The sequence below is a fragment of the Hemitrygon akajei genome, chromosome 8 (genome assembly GCF_048418815.1).
Source record: "Hemitrygon akajei chromosome 8, sHemAka1.3, whole genome shotgun sequence".
Taxonomy (NCBI): Eukaryota; Metazoa; Chordata; class Chondrichthyes; order Myliobatiformes; family Dasyatidae; genus Hemitrygon; species Hemitrygon akajei.
The window spans coordinates 14,435,114-14,454,723 of NC_133131.1; the positions used below are offsets into that span (position 1 = coordinate 14,435,114).

The window sequence follows — 19,610 nt, forward strand, 5'->3', positions numbered from 1 at the left end:
TCAGGAAGATACAAATGTACAGATCATGTCACATCCAATTTTTCTTACTCTCTCCATCTCTGATTCCAGTAGAAGCATTTGACCCCATCAAATCCCCTACCTTGCACAGGTCAACAACTTATCAAGCACTGACTACGAGCATGACTCAGCACACTAGTTTAGGCAGAACACAGAAATTTATGCTCATACGTGTGACCTCAATACACCTGCCTTTTACGTTAGCATACATATCAAAATAGACATTGATTTCAATAAAATTGGATATTTTTGTGATCTCTCATAATCCTGTTCAGAGAATTGCAAAATAAGGATAAATTAGTGTATATTTGTATAATACATGAATCAAAGTAATTGTAATGCATCAGCAACTTGAAGAAAAATTATATTATTTAATTACCTTCACCAAGATTTGATATTGATCTTTAATTGCAAATTATGGAGAAGGCATTGTGGTTTATTTGGTTAAAGTGCCTGTCTAGTAAAAAGGAGATCCCAAGTTCGAATCTCAGCAATGCCTGCTATGGGTAGAGCATTTTGGGGCGGCACGATAGCATTCAGTTTACAGCGCAAACAATCACCAGTTGCAATTCCATTCCCACCACGTTCTGCAAGGAGTTTGTACGTTCTCCCCATGACCACCTCATTTCCTCTGGATGCTCCAGATCCCTCCCATATTCCAAAGATGCATGGGCTAGGGTTTGTTAGTTGTGGGCATGCTATGCTGGCGCTGGAAGCACGGCAACAATTGCTTCGTGGTTTTTCCATGCTCAATCCTCAAAGATTTAACTTGATGCAAACGGCACATTTCACTGTATGCTTCAATGTTCATGTGACAAATAAAGCCAATGTTCATCTTAAATATTATAATTTTAAAATGGAGAACAGAATAAATGCTCTTGCTATTGCAGCCTGACAAGAAAATATTGCATGGTGTGCAATGCAATTTATGAATATCATTTCTGAGTGACCAGTATGCTGTTGCTTAGCAGCACCAACCTACCTTCATACTAAAGTGGCCACTTTAGTAGGTACCCCTGTACAACTGCTCGTTAATGCAAATATCTAATCATCCAATCACATGGCAGCAACTCAATGCATAAAAGCATACAGATATGTTCAAGAGGTTCAATTGTTGTTCAGACCAAACATCAGAATGGAGAAGAAATGTGGTCTAGGGGACTTTGGCTGTGAAATGATTGTTGGTGCCAGACGGGGTGGTTTGAGTTTTTCCATTAAATTGTGACTTTTGCTGGTATTTCCATGCACAACGGTCTCTAGAGCAAGGGTTTCCAACCTGGGCTCCATGGACCCTTTGCTTAAAGGGTATTTGTCCGTTGAATAAAAAAGGTTGGGAACCCTGCTCTAGAGGTTACAGAGAATCGTGCAAAAAAAACATCCAATGAGCAGCAGTTCTGTGGGTAAAAGTGCCTTGTTAATGATGGAGGTCAGAGAAGAATGCCAAAACTGGTTCAAGCTGACAGGAAGGCAACAGTAATTCAATTAACCATGCATTACAAAAGTGGTGTGCAGAAGGGCATCTCTGAACGTAGATCAAACTTTGAAGTGGATGGGCTACAGCAGCAGAAGATCGTGAACATACACTCAGTGTCCACTTTATGAGGTACTTCATACACCTAATAAAGTAACCACATTGTATAGAACATTTAACACCACAAAGCAGGTCAACATGCTTGACAAGATCAATGTCAAACAGAATCAGATACCAAATCAAAAGGAGATATTAGGACCAATAACCACAAGTTTCAGTAAAGGCTGTTTTACATAAGATAAAATTTAGTAGGATGGAATTCTTGGATGTTACCTTGGCAGCTTAATTCAAGGCTGAGCAAGAGGCCAATGTTGGAAGATTGCAGAGATAACGGACTGCAAGAGGTTCTGGAGATAGGGAGGGAAATTTATTATGGACTGAGTCATTTAGACATTATGTTGCTGTCCTTGTCCTAACTACTTATAAATGATATATTATTCCAGGATTTTTTTTTGGGTCACAGTTAAGATACTGGGTTTTATTTCAGAGTGAAAGACAGCAAATGAAAGGAAACACGTTCAATTCTGGTCACCCAACATGACTGTCCTTGGACCGTTGCAGAAACCACAAAGGTCATTCATATCCACTGCATGATGAAGGGCTGTCAAAGCTCAGTTTAGTTTCTTTAGAGAAGATTATTACAAGGGAATTCACAAAGTTCAACGATCCTGGCAAATTGTCTGCAACTGTAAAAGGCTCAAATATCAAAGACCAATTAAAACTTAAGATGTATGGTAGTAGGTTTGACAGAACTATTTTCTAAGTGAGGGCAGTTGTGGCACACTCTAAACAACAAGGATTAAACAATATAACAGCACACAGATTTTGTAGGGATAGTCTGCAGTTTGTTACCCTCAAACAAGTCAGCATTTATCATGATACAAGCTTGGGTAATCAACACAATGAATTATTTCACCGACAAACATTCAATAATAGTGCACATCTTCCAGATGGAATATGAAGCAAAATTAGTTTGCAATCATAAATTTACTTACAGATCATTGAAAAAGATTTATTCAGCAGATTCGCTGCACCATTACTTTAAATTGAAAAAACTGTACAATCAACTACAAACCCCATTTCCAGAAAAGTTGGAATATTTTCCAAAATGCAATAAAAACAAAAATCTGTGATATGTTAATTCACGTGAACCTTTATTTAACTGACAAAAGTACAAAGAAAAGATTTTCAATAGTTTTACTGACCATCTTAATTGTATTTTGTAAATATACACAAATTTAGAATTTGATGGCTGCAACACATTCAACAAAAGTTGGGACAGGGGCATGTTTACCATTGTGTTACATCACCTTTCCTTTTAATAACACTTTTTAATCGTTTTGGAACTGAGGATACTAATTGTAGTAGATCTGCAATTGGAAATTTTGTCCATTCTTGCTTGATATAAGACTTCAGCTGCTCAACAGTCCGTGGTCTCCATTGTCTGATTCTCCTCTTCATGATGCGCCATACATTTTCAATAGGAGATAGATCTGGACTGGCAGCAGGCCAGTCAAGCACACGCACTCTGTGTCTACAAAGCCACGCTGTTGTAGCCCGTGCAGAATGTGGTCTGGCATTGTTCTGCTGAAATATGCATGGACATCCCGGGAAGAGATGTCACCTTGATGGCAACATATGTCTCTCTAAAATCCTAATATACACCTCAGAGTCAATGGTACCTTCACATACATGCAACTCACCCATGCCGTGGGCACTGATGCACCCCCATACCATCACAGATGCTGGCTTTTGCACCTTTCGCTGATAACAATCAGGATGGTCATTTTCATCTTTGGCACGGAGAACTCAACGCCCGTTTTTTCCAAAAACTAGCTGAAATCTGACCACAGCACACGGTTCCAGTCTTTCAATCCATCTGAGATGAGCTTGGGCCCAGAGAACTCGCCGGCGTTTCTGCATAGAGTTGATGTATGGCTTCCTCCTTGCATAATACAGTTTCAAGTTGCATTTCCGGATGCAGCGACGGACTGTGTTAAGTGACAATGGTTTTCCGAAGTACTCCCGAGCCCAGGTGGCTATAATTGTCACAGTAGCATGACGGTTTCTTAGGCAGTGCCGCCTGAGGGCTCGAAGATCACGCGCATTCAACAGTGGTTTCCGACCTTGCCCTTTATGCAGAGATGTCTCTGAATTCTCTGAATCTTTTCACAATATTATGTACTGTAGATGTTAAAAGACCTAAATTCTCTGCAATCTTGCATTGGGATATGTTCCTTTTGAACTGACTAACAATTCTCTCACGAATTTTGGCACAAAGGGGTGAGCCACGACCCATCCTTGCTTGCAAAGACAGCCTTTGATGGACTCTACTTTTATACCCAGTCATGATACCTCACCTGCTACCAATTAGCCTGCTTAATGTGGAGTCTTCCAAACCGGTGTTACTTGAATATTCTGTGCACTTTTCAATCTTATTTTAACTCTGTCCCAACTTTTGTTGAGTGTGTTGCAGCCATCAAATTCTAAATTTGTGTATATTTATAAAATACAATTAAGTTGGTCAGTAAAACTATTGAAAATCTTTTCTTTGTAATTTTGTCAGTTAAATAAAGGTTCACGTGAATTAACATATCACAGATTTTTGTTGTTATTGCATTTTGGAAAATATCCCAACTTTTCTGGAAATGGGGTTTGTAGAAAGTAGAAATAACAATAATAAATAAGCAATAAATATTGAGAACATGAGATGAAGAGTCCTTGAAAGTGAGTCCATTAGTTGTGTGAACATTTCAATGACGGGGTAAACAAAGTTGAGTGAAGTTATCCTCTTAGATTCAAAAGCCTAATGGTTGAGGGATAGTAACTGTTTTGAACCTGGTGGTGTGAGCCCTGAAGCTCTTGTACCTTCTTCCTGATGGCAGCAGTGAGAAGAGAGCATGTCCTGGACAGTGATTGGGTAGGAGGTCCCTGATAATGGATGCTGCTTTGTAGAGTTTGAACACAAAATCACTTTAAAATCAACGGCTGGGAACTTGCGGCTGTATTGATGGTTAAGGGGAACATAAGGGGGAACTTTACTCAGAGGGTGGCGAAGGTGTGGAGCAAGCTGCCAGTGGAAGTGGTGGATGCTGATTTCATTTCAACATTTAAGAGGTTTGGATGGGATATGTGGATGGGAGGGGTACATTGGACTATGGTCCCGATGCAGGTCGATTAATAGTTCAGCATGGACCATCTAGGCCAAAGGAACTGTTTCTGTTCTGTAGTGTACGATGACAAAACATACCCGTGCTCACCACCTTCACGTTTTAAATGACTGCTCCTTCTGGAACATGTTGCTAGTGAACAATGCAGCATTCAAGAAATCTATGAATACCAATCCCAACTCTTGAGTGCACGTGGATTTTTAAATGAGCATACAAACCATAAGACATAAGGGCGAATGACCTGATTCTGCTCTATCAAGTATATTCTACTATTCCATCACGGCCAAGTTATTTTCACTCTGAACCCCATTTTCCTGCATTCTCCCTGTAACTTTTAATATCCTTACACATTAAGAACCTATTAATCTCTGCTTTAAATAATCCCAGTGACTTGGCCTCCACAGCCGTCTGTAGCAATGAATTCCACAGATTCACCACCCTTGGGCTAAAGAAATTTCTCCTTATCTATCCTAAAGGGAAGACCTTCTTTCTGAGGCTGTGTCCTGTTGTCCTGGTCTCCCTCACTATAGAAAACATTCTCTCCATATCTACTCTATCTAGGCCATTCAATATTTGATAGATTTCAATGACTCCCCCCTCCATTCTTCTAAACTGCAATGAGTACAGACCTAGAACCATCAAATGCTCCTCATACATTAACCCTGTCATTCCCAGGAACTGACACACCCTACAGGTTCAACTAAAGAGAGCAAGTATTTCAGGGAGCAACCAACATTTGGTCACAAGGGCCTTCCATCAGTACAGCAAGTACATAATGCCAAACACGGTGCAGCGTCTGAGGGAAGAGAAGTTTGACCTTCTGAGTATTTCAATGTGTCAAGCTCAACTGGATTCAGTGCATACAATTCCTTACCATCCAGTCTCAAGCTATTAGGCTGAAAGAGTAATTAAGACTCATGTTGTTGTGCAAGGTTAGCATCAAATGAAATGACACTGCTCTTAGCTGAGAATCTGTCTTCTATTTATAGCAGTATCTTTGTTTGCCAAAACTGCTGACTTGGGATTGAATTAAGGATGCTGCTCCTTGAGGGAGCCCCGGAAGTGATCTAGCTTATGGAACTAGAGAAAAGGGTTCTCAAAATGAAGCCACAACAGTTAAGAAGTGGATGTGTCATTTAAAGCACAAGCAGAATTAGCCACATGTTGCAAAATGAAACGTGTGGAGTTGTACCTCATGATTAATATCATTGAGGGTTCTTGGTAGTGAACAAACTCAATGCCGAAGTATGAAAATGTTACCATATACTACCTTGAGATTCATTTTCTTGCAGGCATTTACAGGGGGAAAAGATATACAGTGGAATTTATGAAAACTATACATAGAAAGAAAGACTGACATACAACCAATATGCAAAAGACAAATTGTGCAAATAAAAAATAATTCTGAGAACAAGTTGTAAAGAGATCTTGAAAGTGACAGCAGGTCAAAGAACCAGTGGTGAATGAAGTTAACTGTGCTGATTCAGCAGCCTGATGGTTCTGGGGATCCTGAACCTGGTGGTGTGGGACCCAAGGCTTCTGTCCTGCTCAATGGTGGTAGTGTAGTAGTGAGAAGACAGCAAGGCCTAGATGGCTGAGGGGACAGGATGGGTTCTTTGAAGATAAAGGCCGCTTTCTTATGGGAGTGCTCCAAGTGCATTCAATGGTGGGGAGAGCTTTGCCTGTGATGGACTGGGCCATGTCTGCCTTTTTCTGCAAACCTTTTTGTTCCAGTTATTGCTGTTTCTACACCAGACTTGAAGCAACCAGTTACGATGGTCTCCACCGTGCATCCATAGAAGTTTGTCAGTTGTTTGTGACATGCCAAATCGACACAAACTTGTAAGTAGAGGTGCTGCTGTGCCTTCTTTGTGATGACAATTGCATGCTGATCCCAGGAAAAGTCTTCTGACGTGATAAGACTAAGGACTTAAATTTACTGACCCTTTCCACCTCTGGCTCATGGACCCTGGCCTCTTCCTCCTGTGGTTGATAATCAGCTCTTTGGTCTTGCTGATGTTGAGTTAGAGTTTGTTGTTGTGGCACTATTCAACTAGATTTTCAAACTCCTTCCTATATGCCAGTTCACCACCATCTTTCATTCAGCCAATAACAGTGGTGTCATCAGCAAAGTTAAATACAGAGTTAGAGCTATACTTAGCCACACAATCACAAGTATAAAGAGTAGAGCAGAGGGCAAAGCGCACAGCCCTATGGTGCACCTGTGCTGATGGCGAGTGTGAAAGAAATATCGTTGCTCATCCAAACTGTAGTCTGCCAGCGAGTAAATTGAAGGTCCATTTGCACAGAGAGATTCCCTCTCAGCTCAATCTCCTCCCTTCTCCCTGTATCTCTTCATGCCCTGACTAATTGGGAATCTATCAACCTCTCCCTTAAATATACCCAGCGACTTGGCCTCCATAGCTGCCGGTGGTAATGAATTCCACAGATTCACCATTCAATTCCGGAATCATTTTTGTGAACCTCCTTTAAACCCTCTCCAATACGATAAAACATTTGGAGAAAACTAAGCTGTTGCTGGCTGCATGGTATGAATCATAGGAAGTGCTGGCAAATCTACTGGCACCAGAATCACCAATGTGATATACAAAGACAGTGTGTAACCTGAAGGCACATTTTAACCAGATTCTATTGTAAACTTTTGAGTATTCAAAGCGAGGGTGGGATTTAAGGTCTGGGAACCTGAAGATTGAAGGAACTGGCACTCTCTATGGAGTGAGTGCTTAAGAACATGAGGCAGTTCCACTCTTAACAAGAATCTGAGGTCCAATCAAAACTACATAATGATGATATGGCTCTCTCCTAAAAGGGTGAATCACATCAATGCCACGAGCAAGCTTGATGCGAAGTCAGTCAAGCAGGAGTGCTGAAGCAAGAAAGCTATGGGTCATATCAGTACAAAATGTAAGAAGCCTTGATACAGAGGGTGTGGGAGCCACCTCACCTCAGAGTGCCCATTCGAGTAGTTAACTACCACCTGTGGAATGATTGACAGCTTAGCAAGGTCGCTTTCTGCCAGCATTCTGACCTGTACAATAGTGTGGACAGAACGTAGCTGTGGTACAACCTCAACTTTGAGGCATTCAAAATAGCTTAGTATTAAGTCCCACAGGGTTGGGCACATTGCACAAGTATGCAAGTCCCCAAACGATGATAAAGGCCAATTGAGGTGGTAGTCCTGGTATACCTTGAAGATAAAGGGACAAATCAACGGAATACAAGCTCTGGGCAGCATACATAACATGAAGTCTGGGAATGAAGAGGCTGAAATGGGAATATTCACTGGTATATATATATATATCACATAAATATTAATTCATTTAAAGGCCAAATGTTGATTGAGGTAACTAACATAAGTGTAGACACCATATCAAGTCATTCTGTAACGCACGAGGGTGTTCAAATATGTCCTCCATCTCTCATTTTGCTGGATCATGATACTGTTCCCATTCATATAAGACTGATTCCTGGAAACATTTTTGAAAATTTGGCGCCCTTATTTACAAAAGACAGGATTAAATATATAGGTGCTCCGAAGATGAAATAATTGGTTACTTGGGGAAAGAAATAAATATATATACTAAAGTTATTACGAACTCCATGGAGCATGTGGGGATCTTCCAATGTCCAGGCATTCCTTTTTTTTTCTTTCTTACTTTTTTAATAGGGATGTTAGGGGGGAGGGGTTAAGGGGAGGGGGGCTGGGTAACATTTTTTTTCCATACACATTTATTCTGTAACTATTTGAAAACAATAAAAAAAGTTTTTTTTTAAAAAAAAGACTGATTCCTGGGTGACAGGGACTGTTAAGTGTTGGACAAGGACAATTGGAATCAGCTGCCTTTCATATTCGGACTACAACATAGTGCACTATAAATTTTGGGAAAAGACTAAATCTTTTGGACAGATAAGACTCTTTTTGAAAGGATCACAGTATTGGGCAGCAAGGAGATCCAGAAACACTGAAGAGCGCTCTGGCAGGCTAGCTTGGAAGATACACAAGAAACCTCCAATTAACTAAATAACCTGGAGCATAGACAATGGCTTAAACATGAAAGTTTCAGAAACCAGCGAGTGGATGACAGTGCAGAGAGAGGTTACTGCAGAGAAAAACACAAAAGATGCAAGAACAGCAAGAATCAGAACAGCTCCTGATGCTCCATAAGCAACAGAAACAGAACCAGGACATTCAGCCCATCAATTCTGTTCCACAATGAATTGCACAGATTCACAACCCTCTGACTAAACATCTTCCTCATCTCCTTCTATTCTGAGGATGTACACTCTGCCCCTAGACTCCCCCAGTACAGGAAGCATCTTCTCCGTGTCCACTCTAAGAGTTTTGTATTCAGTAGATTACAATGAGATTCTCCCCTAATTCTTCTAAGCTCCAGTGAGAACATGCCCAGAGCCATCAAACGCTCCTCATCCAGAAGTGTGCCAAGAGTTTCAAAAACTAGCTAGTCTAGAGGAAATGAGAGTTTGATTTCAGGTAATAAAGCTACAATTTAAGCAGAAGAATTCTTGGATTAAAAGAGAGACTGAGAACTTGAACAGAATCAGTCGGATCATGTGAAAGCCATATTATTTGTTCATCTGCGGCTGCACTTGTGCAAGATGAGTAACTGCTGTGTGCTTGTTCTTGCAGAAACATGGCTCCAATACATTCATCCCATGCACCATCAATCTACAGGCCATCACACTCAGGAACTTGTGCAACTTGGTTTTGAAACACTGTATCCTTTTGCTGTATTTTCATGTATGGCTGAATGACAAACTTGGAACTGAAACTAAAGAAAAAATATCCGGTGAATTAATGTCGTTGGAAAAAGAAAACTTTTCACTATCAGATGATTGACCAAACTAAAGTGAGCTTTCAGCTTTCCAATGACACACAGTAATTCTTTGGGAAACACTGGAGCTGTCATCAGCTGTTGAATTAACAGCAAAATAAAAGGTTTTACTTGAGGTTTTTCAACCATGTGATTTGTACAATCAAGGCAATGCTTCAGAGTGAAATTTACATTAATGTCAGGAGTGGGGAGAGATAGAATTTGCTGAAGATAAAAGTTCAACCTGTCCTATAATCTAGAAACTGAAGATTGTATGCAGCAGAAAGCTCAGCCCAATGAGTGGTGTAGGACGCTGTTTATCAAGAATCCTTCATACAAAATGATGCAGACTGACCACAAGCAAACCTTCAATAATGCTGGTGACTTTAGAATTGCTAGTTCTTTACATGACCTAGGATCTTAGGTTGTCAGGAATATTAAATGTGTCAAACCAGTGACTGTGGATCACCAAGGGAACATAGCTGAGAATAAGCAGAAGCCCTTCAGTTATCATCCATGTTGTGAGTAGTATTTTCAAGATAAATGACACAAGGAAGCAGCCAGATTTGGAGACTCTTGGCAAGCAGGAATGGCCACACTGAAAAACGGGCGTGAACAAGCACAGCACCTGCTGGGAAAATCAGAGGCATTACAGATAACCATGTTGTAGGTGAGAGAAGCCCAGTCAGAGTTGCACAGTACAAAACAGGCCATCGGCCCAACGCATACATGCCACCCAAGCTGACTATCCCAGTTAGTCCCCTCCTCTGTATTTGGCCCACAGCCCTCCAAACCTTCACCATCCATATACCTGCCATTGTCTTTTAAAGACTGTAATTATACCCGCCTGTACAGTTTTGTTTTGACAGCTTATTCCCTGAACTGACCACTGTGTGGAATTTCTGGTAAGATGGCGGTGCATGTGACCACAGCAGCTTCCAAGGGGGTCAACCAGAGGTGTTATTGTCTTTTATAAACTTATTTTTTAACGACAGCTGGACATCAAGAACTTAAAGTACTGCAGGTCCACCCCATCAGCGAACTGCTCATTGGCAAAGAAACTGAAGGAGCTGGACTTGGTGCAGATCGTGGGCAATCTAACTGTGAGTCTTAGTCACTTTCCCTGTGATTGCAAGACACTGTGGACATTGTTAATGTAGAATGCTCCAAGTCCGATTCACCGATTTATTGGCGGACGGCAGGGGAACTACGCATCCTCGGTTATAGCAAGGATTAGGTCTCAAGTGTTGTCTGTTTACAGCTGCCCAGGAAAGAGGCGCCAGAGTCACTGCGCTCCACCAGTGGCGGCATGGTGCAGCGTCCAAGCTGGAGGAGGTGCTGCCAGTGTTCACTCGGAAGACGACAAGCTGTAAAGTACTCAACTGCAGACTGCTGCAACATTTATGGACTTGGGGTCATGGCCTACATCTTTTTGTCTGGCTGTATTTTACTGATGTCTTATATGTGTCATGCTGTGTATGACTGTTAGTACTGCGCTTTGCACCTTGGCCACGGAGTAACACTTTTGTTTGGCTGTATTCATGTATGGCTGAATGACAATTAAACTTGAACTTAAAAGTTTTCTCTCAGGTCTCTTAAATCATTCCCCTCTCACCTTAAATCTACATTCTCTAGTTTTAGACCCCCTATCCAGGGAGAAAAGACTGTGATTCTCCACATTATCTACATTCTTACTGATTTAAACAGTTCTAAGGTCCCCTTTCAGACTCCTGTGTTCCAGATGAAATAATCTCAGTCTTTCAAGCAATTCTATATAACTCAAGCCTTCCAGTCTAGCTATCATCCTTGTGAATCTTTTCTGCATCCTTTCCAGTTTAATTACATCCTTCCAAAACAGATCAAAGCTCCTGAAACAGGAATTAGATATAGGATTACTTCTGGAATGGATGCAAAATAGACTGATGACAAAGGATATCAGAAACAAAAGCCAGGGACCAACTAAATAATGGGAATTTAAAGAGAGTATGAACCTTAATTTCCTTGCTATAAGTTAGTGACCATGCACGTCTGATCAGTAAAGCCTGGCAAATTCATTGATAATCCAGGCAAAAGAATATCAAGCCCTAAGTAAGCAGTAGATCTTGATCTCTCAGTGTACCGTAGCCACAGCATAAAGAAACTAGAAGAGACAGAATCCAAGATGCACGGTAGCATAGCGGTTATTGTGATGCTTTACAGAGCCAGCAATCAGAAGATTGGGGTTCAATTCCCACTGCTTCTCTGAGGAGTTTGCACATTCTCCCCATGAACTTGTCGCTTTCCTCCGGGTGCTCCAGTTTCTCCTGCATTCTAAAGATGCTCAGGTTAGGGTTAATAAGTTGTGCACATGCTATGTTGGTGCCAGAAGTGTGGCTACACCTGCGGGCTGTCCCCAGCACATCCTCAGACTGCCTTGGTCGTTGACGTGAACGATACATTTCACAGTCGACTCTGATTAGATTTATCCCTCTCCCTACCCCGCCCCTCCCCAAAAGGGAGAGCAGTACAGTGGTCCACAGCAAAGGAAAAGTCAAGAGAAAAGCACGGTTCAGAAATTGGAAAGGTGATCAGGGTGTAAGGCAAAATTAATTGTTTTTACAAAACAGGTAAATGAAGAGATCTCTGAAATAACCAAAGATTTACAATCGAGTTGATAATGCCCAGTTGGATAACAAAAAAAACTGCATTATTGTTATCATAATTAGTTATGTTTGGTGCTATTAAATAAACTATTTAATACATACAAGAGATACCAAAACCCAGACCATGTAATCTAATCTGTTCAAAGTTATGAAGAGAATCTGAATCATGTAACAACTGCAAAGAACACCAGACCAAATGGAAAGGACCTACATGAAGAGGTATATGAAGTGGATACTTCAGGGATTTTAGGAAAAGCTTGCAGTGAAAAGTTCAGTGAATAAAGTGACCAACTGATTGAGGGAATTAATGACTGCTGAACACCCTAGTCTATAATACATAAACCTACGAATGATTTAAGAGTAATTTATTACCAGAGGTATACATTTTTGGAAACATAACTTTAATGGAAAAGGACGATGTCTGAAGGTACTGTCATTTTTTTAAAAAAGTTCCCTAGTGAAGTTCATAGCCATCTGCCTCTTGAACTTTGGACTACAGCACTGTGCAAAATTCAGAATCAGATTTATTGTCACCGGCATGTGACGTGAAATTTGTTAACTCCTAGGCACATATAGATAGACTACAAGACCACAAGGTATAGGAGCACAATTAGGCCATTTGACCCATCAAGTCTGCTCCGCCATTTCATCTTGGCTGATGCATTTTCCTTCTCAGCTCCAGTTTCCTACCTTCTCCCCATATCCCTTCTTGACCTGACTAATCAAGAACCTATCAACCTCTGCCTTAAATATATCCAATGACTTAGCCTCCACAGCTGCCTATGGGAATAAATTTCACATATTCACCACTATCTGGCCAAAGAAATTCTTCATCTCCACTCTAAAAGGATGTCCCTCTATTCTGAGGCTGTGTCCTCTGTTCTTAGGTTCTCCCATCATAGGAGACATCCTCTCATATCCACACTATCAAGGCCTTTCAACATTCAGTAAGTTTCAATGAGGTCACCCATCGTTCTTCTGAATTGCAGTGAGTAGAGGCCCAGAGCTATCAAACACTCTTCATATGACAAGCCTTTCAATCCTGGAGTCATTTCCATGAACTCCCTTTGAACCCTCTCCAAGGTCAGCACATCCTTTCTTAGATAAGGGGATCATAATACTCCAAGTGAGGCCTCACCAGTGCTTTACAAGTCTCAACATTCCATCCTTGCTTTTATATTCAAGTCCTCTCGAAATGAATGCTAACATCTCAATTGCCTTTCTCACCACCAACTCAACCTGCAAATTAACCTTTAGGGAATCCTGCACGAGGACTCCCAATCCCTTTGCACCTCTGATTTTTGAATTATCTCTCCATTTATAAAATAGCTTTGCACAGTACTGTGGTAATTTTATGTATTGCACTGTACTACTGCTGCAAAAAAAAACATTTCAAGATAGGTGAAAGATGATAAATCTGATTCTGATACGAGTCTCTGTTGTGGACAGTGGGAAAGGGAGCAGGAAGTGGGAAGAGGAGGAGGGAACGGGAAGCACCAGAGAGACATTCTGGAATGATTAATAATCCAATTGTTTGGAATCAAATGACCTTGCCTGGTGTCTCAGGGCTGGATGTGAGCACTCACCCCACCTCCTGCCCCTGGCACCCCTTCTCTGCCACCTGTCCAACACCCTCACCATTACTAATATTCCTTTGCTCCTGCCAGATTTAAAAACTCACTCTCTGCTCCATGTTGACAAATACAGTACTGTGCAAAAATCTAGACACCCTAGCTATATTTATGTGCCTATGACTTTTGTACAGTACTGTACATTTTAGCAATAAAACTGCAAAATTACAATCTGAAGCAACACACACACACACAGACTGCTGGATGAACTCAACCGGTTAGAACATCCATGGAAAGAAATATTTAAAAATTACAATCTGCGTGTTTTTTTGCAGTCTTTGCAAATGATGCAATTACTGATGGGTGGACATGTCAGAATTTAGATCAGGTCTAGCCAGAGCTTCGCACTACTGTGACCTCCAAAGGAGCAAGTCAGAAGTAACAAAGTGGCAAAGTTCTCGATTTCTACTTTGAAGCACCAAGTGCGAAAACCACAAGACAGAGTGAATTTAAACATCAGCCCAAGTAGTCTGGGGGCTTCTCTCTCCGTGTGATGCTAAGGCTGTGGGATTGTTCCTGGCTGCTGTGCTTCGTGTCTGCAAACTTTGCGGTGATTTACCCTGTTAATATGATGAACTCAGTACAGAGACTTTCCAGGGATTGGGACCCAAGGACTCAATTTGGTTCGGAATGCTGTTGTAGTTGCTCACTGCTACCCGTTTATGGTTTGTTTTGTGTTTTCTTTCCCCTCTTTCTCAGTGGGCACTGAGGGGTTGGTCTTATTTTTTTCTTTAATTAGGTTCTTTCGTGTTCCTTACCTTGTGACTGCCTGTAAGCAAACAAATCTTAAGGTTGTATAATTTGCACTTATTTTGATAATAAATGCACTTGGAATCTTTAAATTTGAGAGTTTATAGTTTTGTTCTTAATATTAGTGTTTTAAAAATGCTTTCCACAGATATTTATATTGCAAACATCTCATCCAAATTAAAGGGGAAGAGAAATGTGGTGCATTTGCGGCCCTAAAGACCCTAAAAATTAAATAATCAATTGATGGCTACAGAGTCATTCCTAATAAAAGGAACATACTTTCACCTGAACGAGGTATAAAACAATCTCAGATATAACTTGCATGTTTTACACTATGTTCAACATGGAACATTTGATTTGACTACTCCTCAAAGCCTTGAGTTTTTTTTAAAAATCATTATTTAAATCTTGAGTACCTGCTTCTTTTCAAACATGATTTTAAACAGGTCACTTCACTGCAAATAATTACAATTCCATAAAACACATTATGATATTAAGAATGGAAATGGAATTAACACTGGTTCGATTAGGAGATGCAACAACCAGTCTCAGCATCTAAATTCAACCAGGACTGTTATTAGAATGCTTTCCAGGGGCTCTGATTTTAACCAAAGGGTTGGTACGGATCTTAACCCGGATCTCAGCCATGCATTCTCCCTACAGCATAAAGGTTTACTGCCTTTATATGCTCACTTTATTTTGTTTATTAAAAAAGGGCTCTAGAGCAGAACAACTTTAAAAATCAGAGCTTCATCTCTATAAAGATTTAAGATTTGAGGCACAGAGCTAGCAGTTTTATCTCCCCCAGAGATGAAATGTCTAATGCAAAAGGGCAAGCATAGGAGAGGCAGATTGTTCAAAAGCAGAGTGGTGGGTGTCTGGACTGTGCTACCATTGTGGAGGTAAATACAACAGAGGTGTTAAAGAGGCTCTTAGATGGGCAAATGAAGTATAGATAGAAGGGATTGGATTAATTAAACATCATGGCCAACGAGCCAGTTCCTGTACTGTCCCACCCTGCATTCCATGAAGGACTTCCCAAACTCACTTAACAACAGACAGGACTGGTTTTCACACACCTCCAGGGCCTGATGCAAACAGAGGGAAAGTACACCGACCTAAATCTTACAACACACTGGAGGAACTCAGCAGGCCAGGCAGCAACTGTGGAAATGAGCAGTCAATGTTTCGGGCTGAGACCCTTCGTCAGGATTGAAGAGGGAGGGGGCAGGAGCCCTATAAAGAAGGTGGGGGAGGGTGGGAAGAAGGCTGGTAGGTGCCAGGTCCCCCCACCTTCTTTATAGGGCCCCTACCCCCTCCCTCTTCAGTCCTGACGAAGGGTCTCAGCCCGAAACGTTGACTGCTCGTTTCCACGGATGCTGCCCGGCCTGCTGAGTTCCTCTAGCGTGCTGTATGTGTTGCTTTGACCCCAACATCTGCAGTGTACTTTGTGTTTATCGACCTAAATCTTGTTCTCTATTCTAATATTATCCAGTGCAAATGTTTATTTGAACCATCACAGATGTGGGTGATTGGACAAAAAGAAAATATATAAAGGTTTAGTATCAAGTTCAGGTGAAAGGGGTCAGGGGAATGGAGATGGGGGGGGGAGAGAGAAGAGAATGTCCAGACTCACGAGGGACCAGCACTGGTGACATCCAACTGCATCCATGAGGGGCAGAGGGGTGGTCAATGTCTGTGGGGGTCTGTCCGGGCAGAAGGGTGGCATCTAGGTCAGGGGAGGTGACAGCAGCTCCACTCAGGCGGCCTGGTAACCTTACCCCGCCCCCCTACGTCATCAGCTTCCCCCAGCAACCAGCCAGCATTCGCTTCCGGGTCACGTTTCCTTTAGCGGGGGAGGGGGAGAACACGGGGGCAGTTTAAAGAGGCAAGAAGAGGGGTGGGGGTGGTGTTCCTTCCCTACTGCGGCTGCAGCCCCCTTCCCCCTCCCGGTACCCTCCAGCTTAACCCCAGGCTTGCTGATCAAGGCTGCGAGGCCGCTCTCCCAAGCAAGCAGCGAGGGTGAAGGTGACCTTCAGCAGGCGGCCTGAGGTCGGGGTAACAGGTTGTCCCCAACCCTCCCCGGGCTCGGGGTCGCCCCACACTCACCAGAGAGGGAGGTGGGGGTAGAAAACAAGGAGGGGGGAGCGCATCATAACCAGGCTCCGACACACACACACCAGCGGAGCGGCGGTCGGCAATGACGGTCGCCGGGCCGGCAACAGAGAGGGTGCCGCGGGAATCCCGCAGCCCGCCTGACCTCCTCCCCCATACGGTCACACCGCGCGTGTCTGCTTTTCCGAGGGTCCCTCAGCACCCACCATCCCCGTTCCTGCACAAGAAGCCCCCCCCCCTTCCCCGAGAACCACTACAACAGTCCCACAATTCAAACAGCTGCCCTCATTCAACATCCAGAAGCTCCAAACTCCCCCGGCCAAACCCCTCCACCTCCCCAGACAGACCCTCCAACTACCCACCTCACCGGCGGAAAACTGTCCACCTTCCCCCCACCCCCATTGCCCACCACTCCAGGGAAATCCTCCTCCCGCTGTCCACCATCCCAAACAAAACCCACAACTGCCCACCTCCCCGGCAAAAAGAGCAACAGTCCACCTTCCCCCCATTGCCCACCACCCCAGGGATACCCTCACTAACCCTCCCCACCCCCAACACACAAACGCTCGGTTTGAACTTCAGGATCATTGTATAACCATTCACCACGAGTTGCCCTCCCTCAGCCGCTCGCAACTCATTAACCCCATTCATAATCAAGTTAACACTCCAGCCTCAATTAACACTACACTGCGCAGCTCATGTTATCTAATAATAAACAGGTATGAAATGTTGCAAGGAGCGAACCCCGCACGGGCAGGGAGGGTGCGATTTAAATGACTCCCTCCGCTAACCTTGCCTCGCTCCTTCCCCCGGTCACTCAGCCGGGCCGGAGGGTTAATATCCCTTTGACCTTTAACTCACCCGCCTCTCGTTTAATGTCTCGTCCCGGCTCGCTGCTCTCCCCGGTGTCCGCCGCCGCCGGGCACGTTTCGTCCGTCTTGCTCACCATCGCGTCGGGATCGGCCGCCTCTGCTCGCCACAAGCCGCGGGCTGGTGCGCCGAGTTCAAACTCTGTCAACAGCCGCACGGCTGGGGAACAGCGGACGGAAGGACGGCGCCGGCTCGGCTGCCAACACACGTGGTGTCAGGAGGGCTCCCCTCTCTCTCTCTCTCTCCACCCTCCGACCCTTCTCCAAGGCGAATAGAAGAGGGTGGGCGGACCCGCCTGTATACGGCTGGCGAAAGGCGCCCAAACGCCGGCGGGACTTCTCAATCTTGCTTCCTTCGAAACCTACAAAGCACTTCGCGTCACCCTAGTCTTCCAGGCAGAGTATTATGCGGCACAAAATCGAAGGCTGCGATTTTTTTTTTTGCACATTTTTTGCACTCAATGCACATTTTTTTTGTCATTATGACAAATTTTTTTCCCCGAATAATTATTTCCAGAGTTCAAAATTATTATGTACGTATACTGTATGTCACAATATACTAACTTACATAACGTACAACTTACGTTTATGTGTTGAGTGTTGAAAAATGAATCGCTTCTAAATTCTAGTGCAAAAACGTGACTTATTTTGCCTGTGTATGTTCGGCTCAATGGATTCTATAAGGTAAAAGTTCAGGGTTATTTTTTCTCAGAATGTGAGTGAAATTTGTCATAAAACTTCAAAACTTGACACAGGAATTGTATTCGCTAGTGTGTAATTTGAGACACTGTCATAATTGAATGATCTCACCACTCCTTCAGACTTTTACATAACACAGTTACAAAATCTGCCCTTCCCAAGAGAAAATAGAGCTTCTCCCCAGCCTGCAACCTCTACCACTTTGAAGGATAAGATCAGTGGATTCATAGGAATGCCATTACTGGCAAGTTCTCCTCCAACTCGTCCTTTATCCTAACTAGGAAGTAGTTACGGAGTATGGACACAGCCCATTCATTGCACACCAACTATGAAGGTCCCATTCGCATTGTTCTGATGCTATCGCAAATAATTCCCCTCAGACTTCAGATTTATTTATCACATGTACATTGAAACATGCAGTAAAATTATTTGTCAGACCCAAGTATGTGCTGGGGGGGGGGGGGGGGAGGGGTTGCACTGGAAGGGACAGCCTGTAAGTGTCACTACACACTCTGGTTCCAACAGAGCATGCTGACAATGCTCAGCAAAACAACACAGAACTCAACACAACAACGGCACAAACAAGACAACAGCAAATCAAACTCCTTTCTCACCATCACAAACACAGACCTCCAAACCCAAGACAGGCTGCTTCTCAGGCTCCTGTCCTTGGCCCCAAACTCTCAGATATTAATGTGCCAGGCATGGGGTAGGGCACATAGAACTGGGTCTAATGTACTGACTTGCACTGACCTTATTGGGCAGAAGCTAAAGAGTGGGAATAAAGGGGCCATTCTCCAATTGGTAGGCTGTGACAGGAGGGCCACTGTAGGCATCAGTGGCCCCAGATTTTCATAATCTATCTCAACAGTTTGGCAGAGGAGAATTTAATGTCAAATTTTTAAGTTTATTGATGACAATAAACTCAGTGGTATTGTGAACTTGGAGCAGTTTGTAAAGAGGCTTTAGGAGGCAATGGACAAACTGAGTGAGTGAACAAGAACACGGTGAAGGGAATGCAGTAAAAAGTGAGGTTATCCACTTTGGAGCACGTACATGAAACGGGAGGGAGCGTCAGTCAGACTTTTAATTTTTATTGTATTGAGATACAGTGCGGAATAGGCCTTTCCAGTTCTTCAATCTGCACCACCCAGCAACCCCAATTTAATCCAAGCCTAGACAAGGGACAATTTACAATGTCCAATTAACCCACTAACCACCACATCTTTAGACCCAGAGTAAACCCATGCGGTCACAGGGAAAATATACAATCTCTTTACAGGCAGCGATGGGAATTGAACCCGGGTCGCCTGCACTATAAATTGTTATGCT

The 19,610-nt window shown here is 43.0% G+C and overlaps 1 protein-coding gene across 1 annotated transcript in view; it reads right to left on the reverse strand.

Annotated features, from left to right (window-relative positions):
* cluha (clustered mitochondria (cluA/CLU1) homolog a) overlaps positions 1-17,864 on the reverse strand; it is a 96,585-nt gene extending 78,721 nt beyond the window's left edge. The window contains exon 1 of the mRNA XM_073053283.1: positions 17,572-17,864. Within this exon, the coding sequence (XP_072909384.1) occupies positions 17,572-17,659 (88 nt within the window). The 5' untranslated portion in view covers positions 17,660-17,864. The remainder of the gene's footprint in view (positions 1-17,571) is intronic.
* Positions 17,865-19,610: the final 1,746 nt, after the last annotated feature.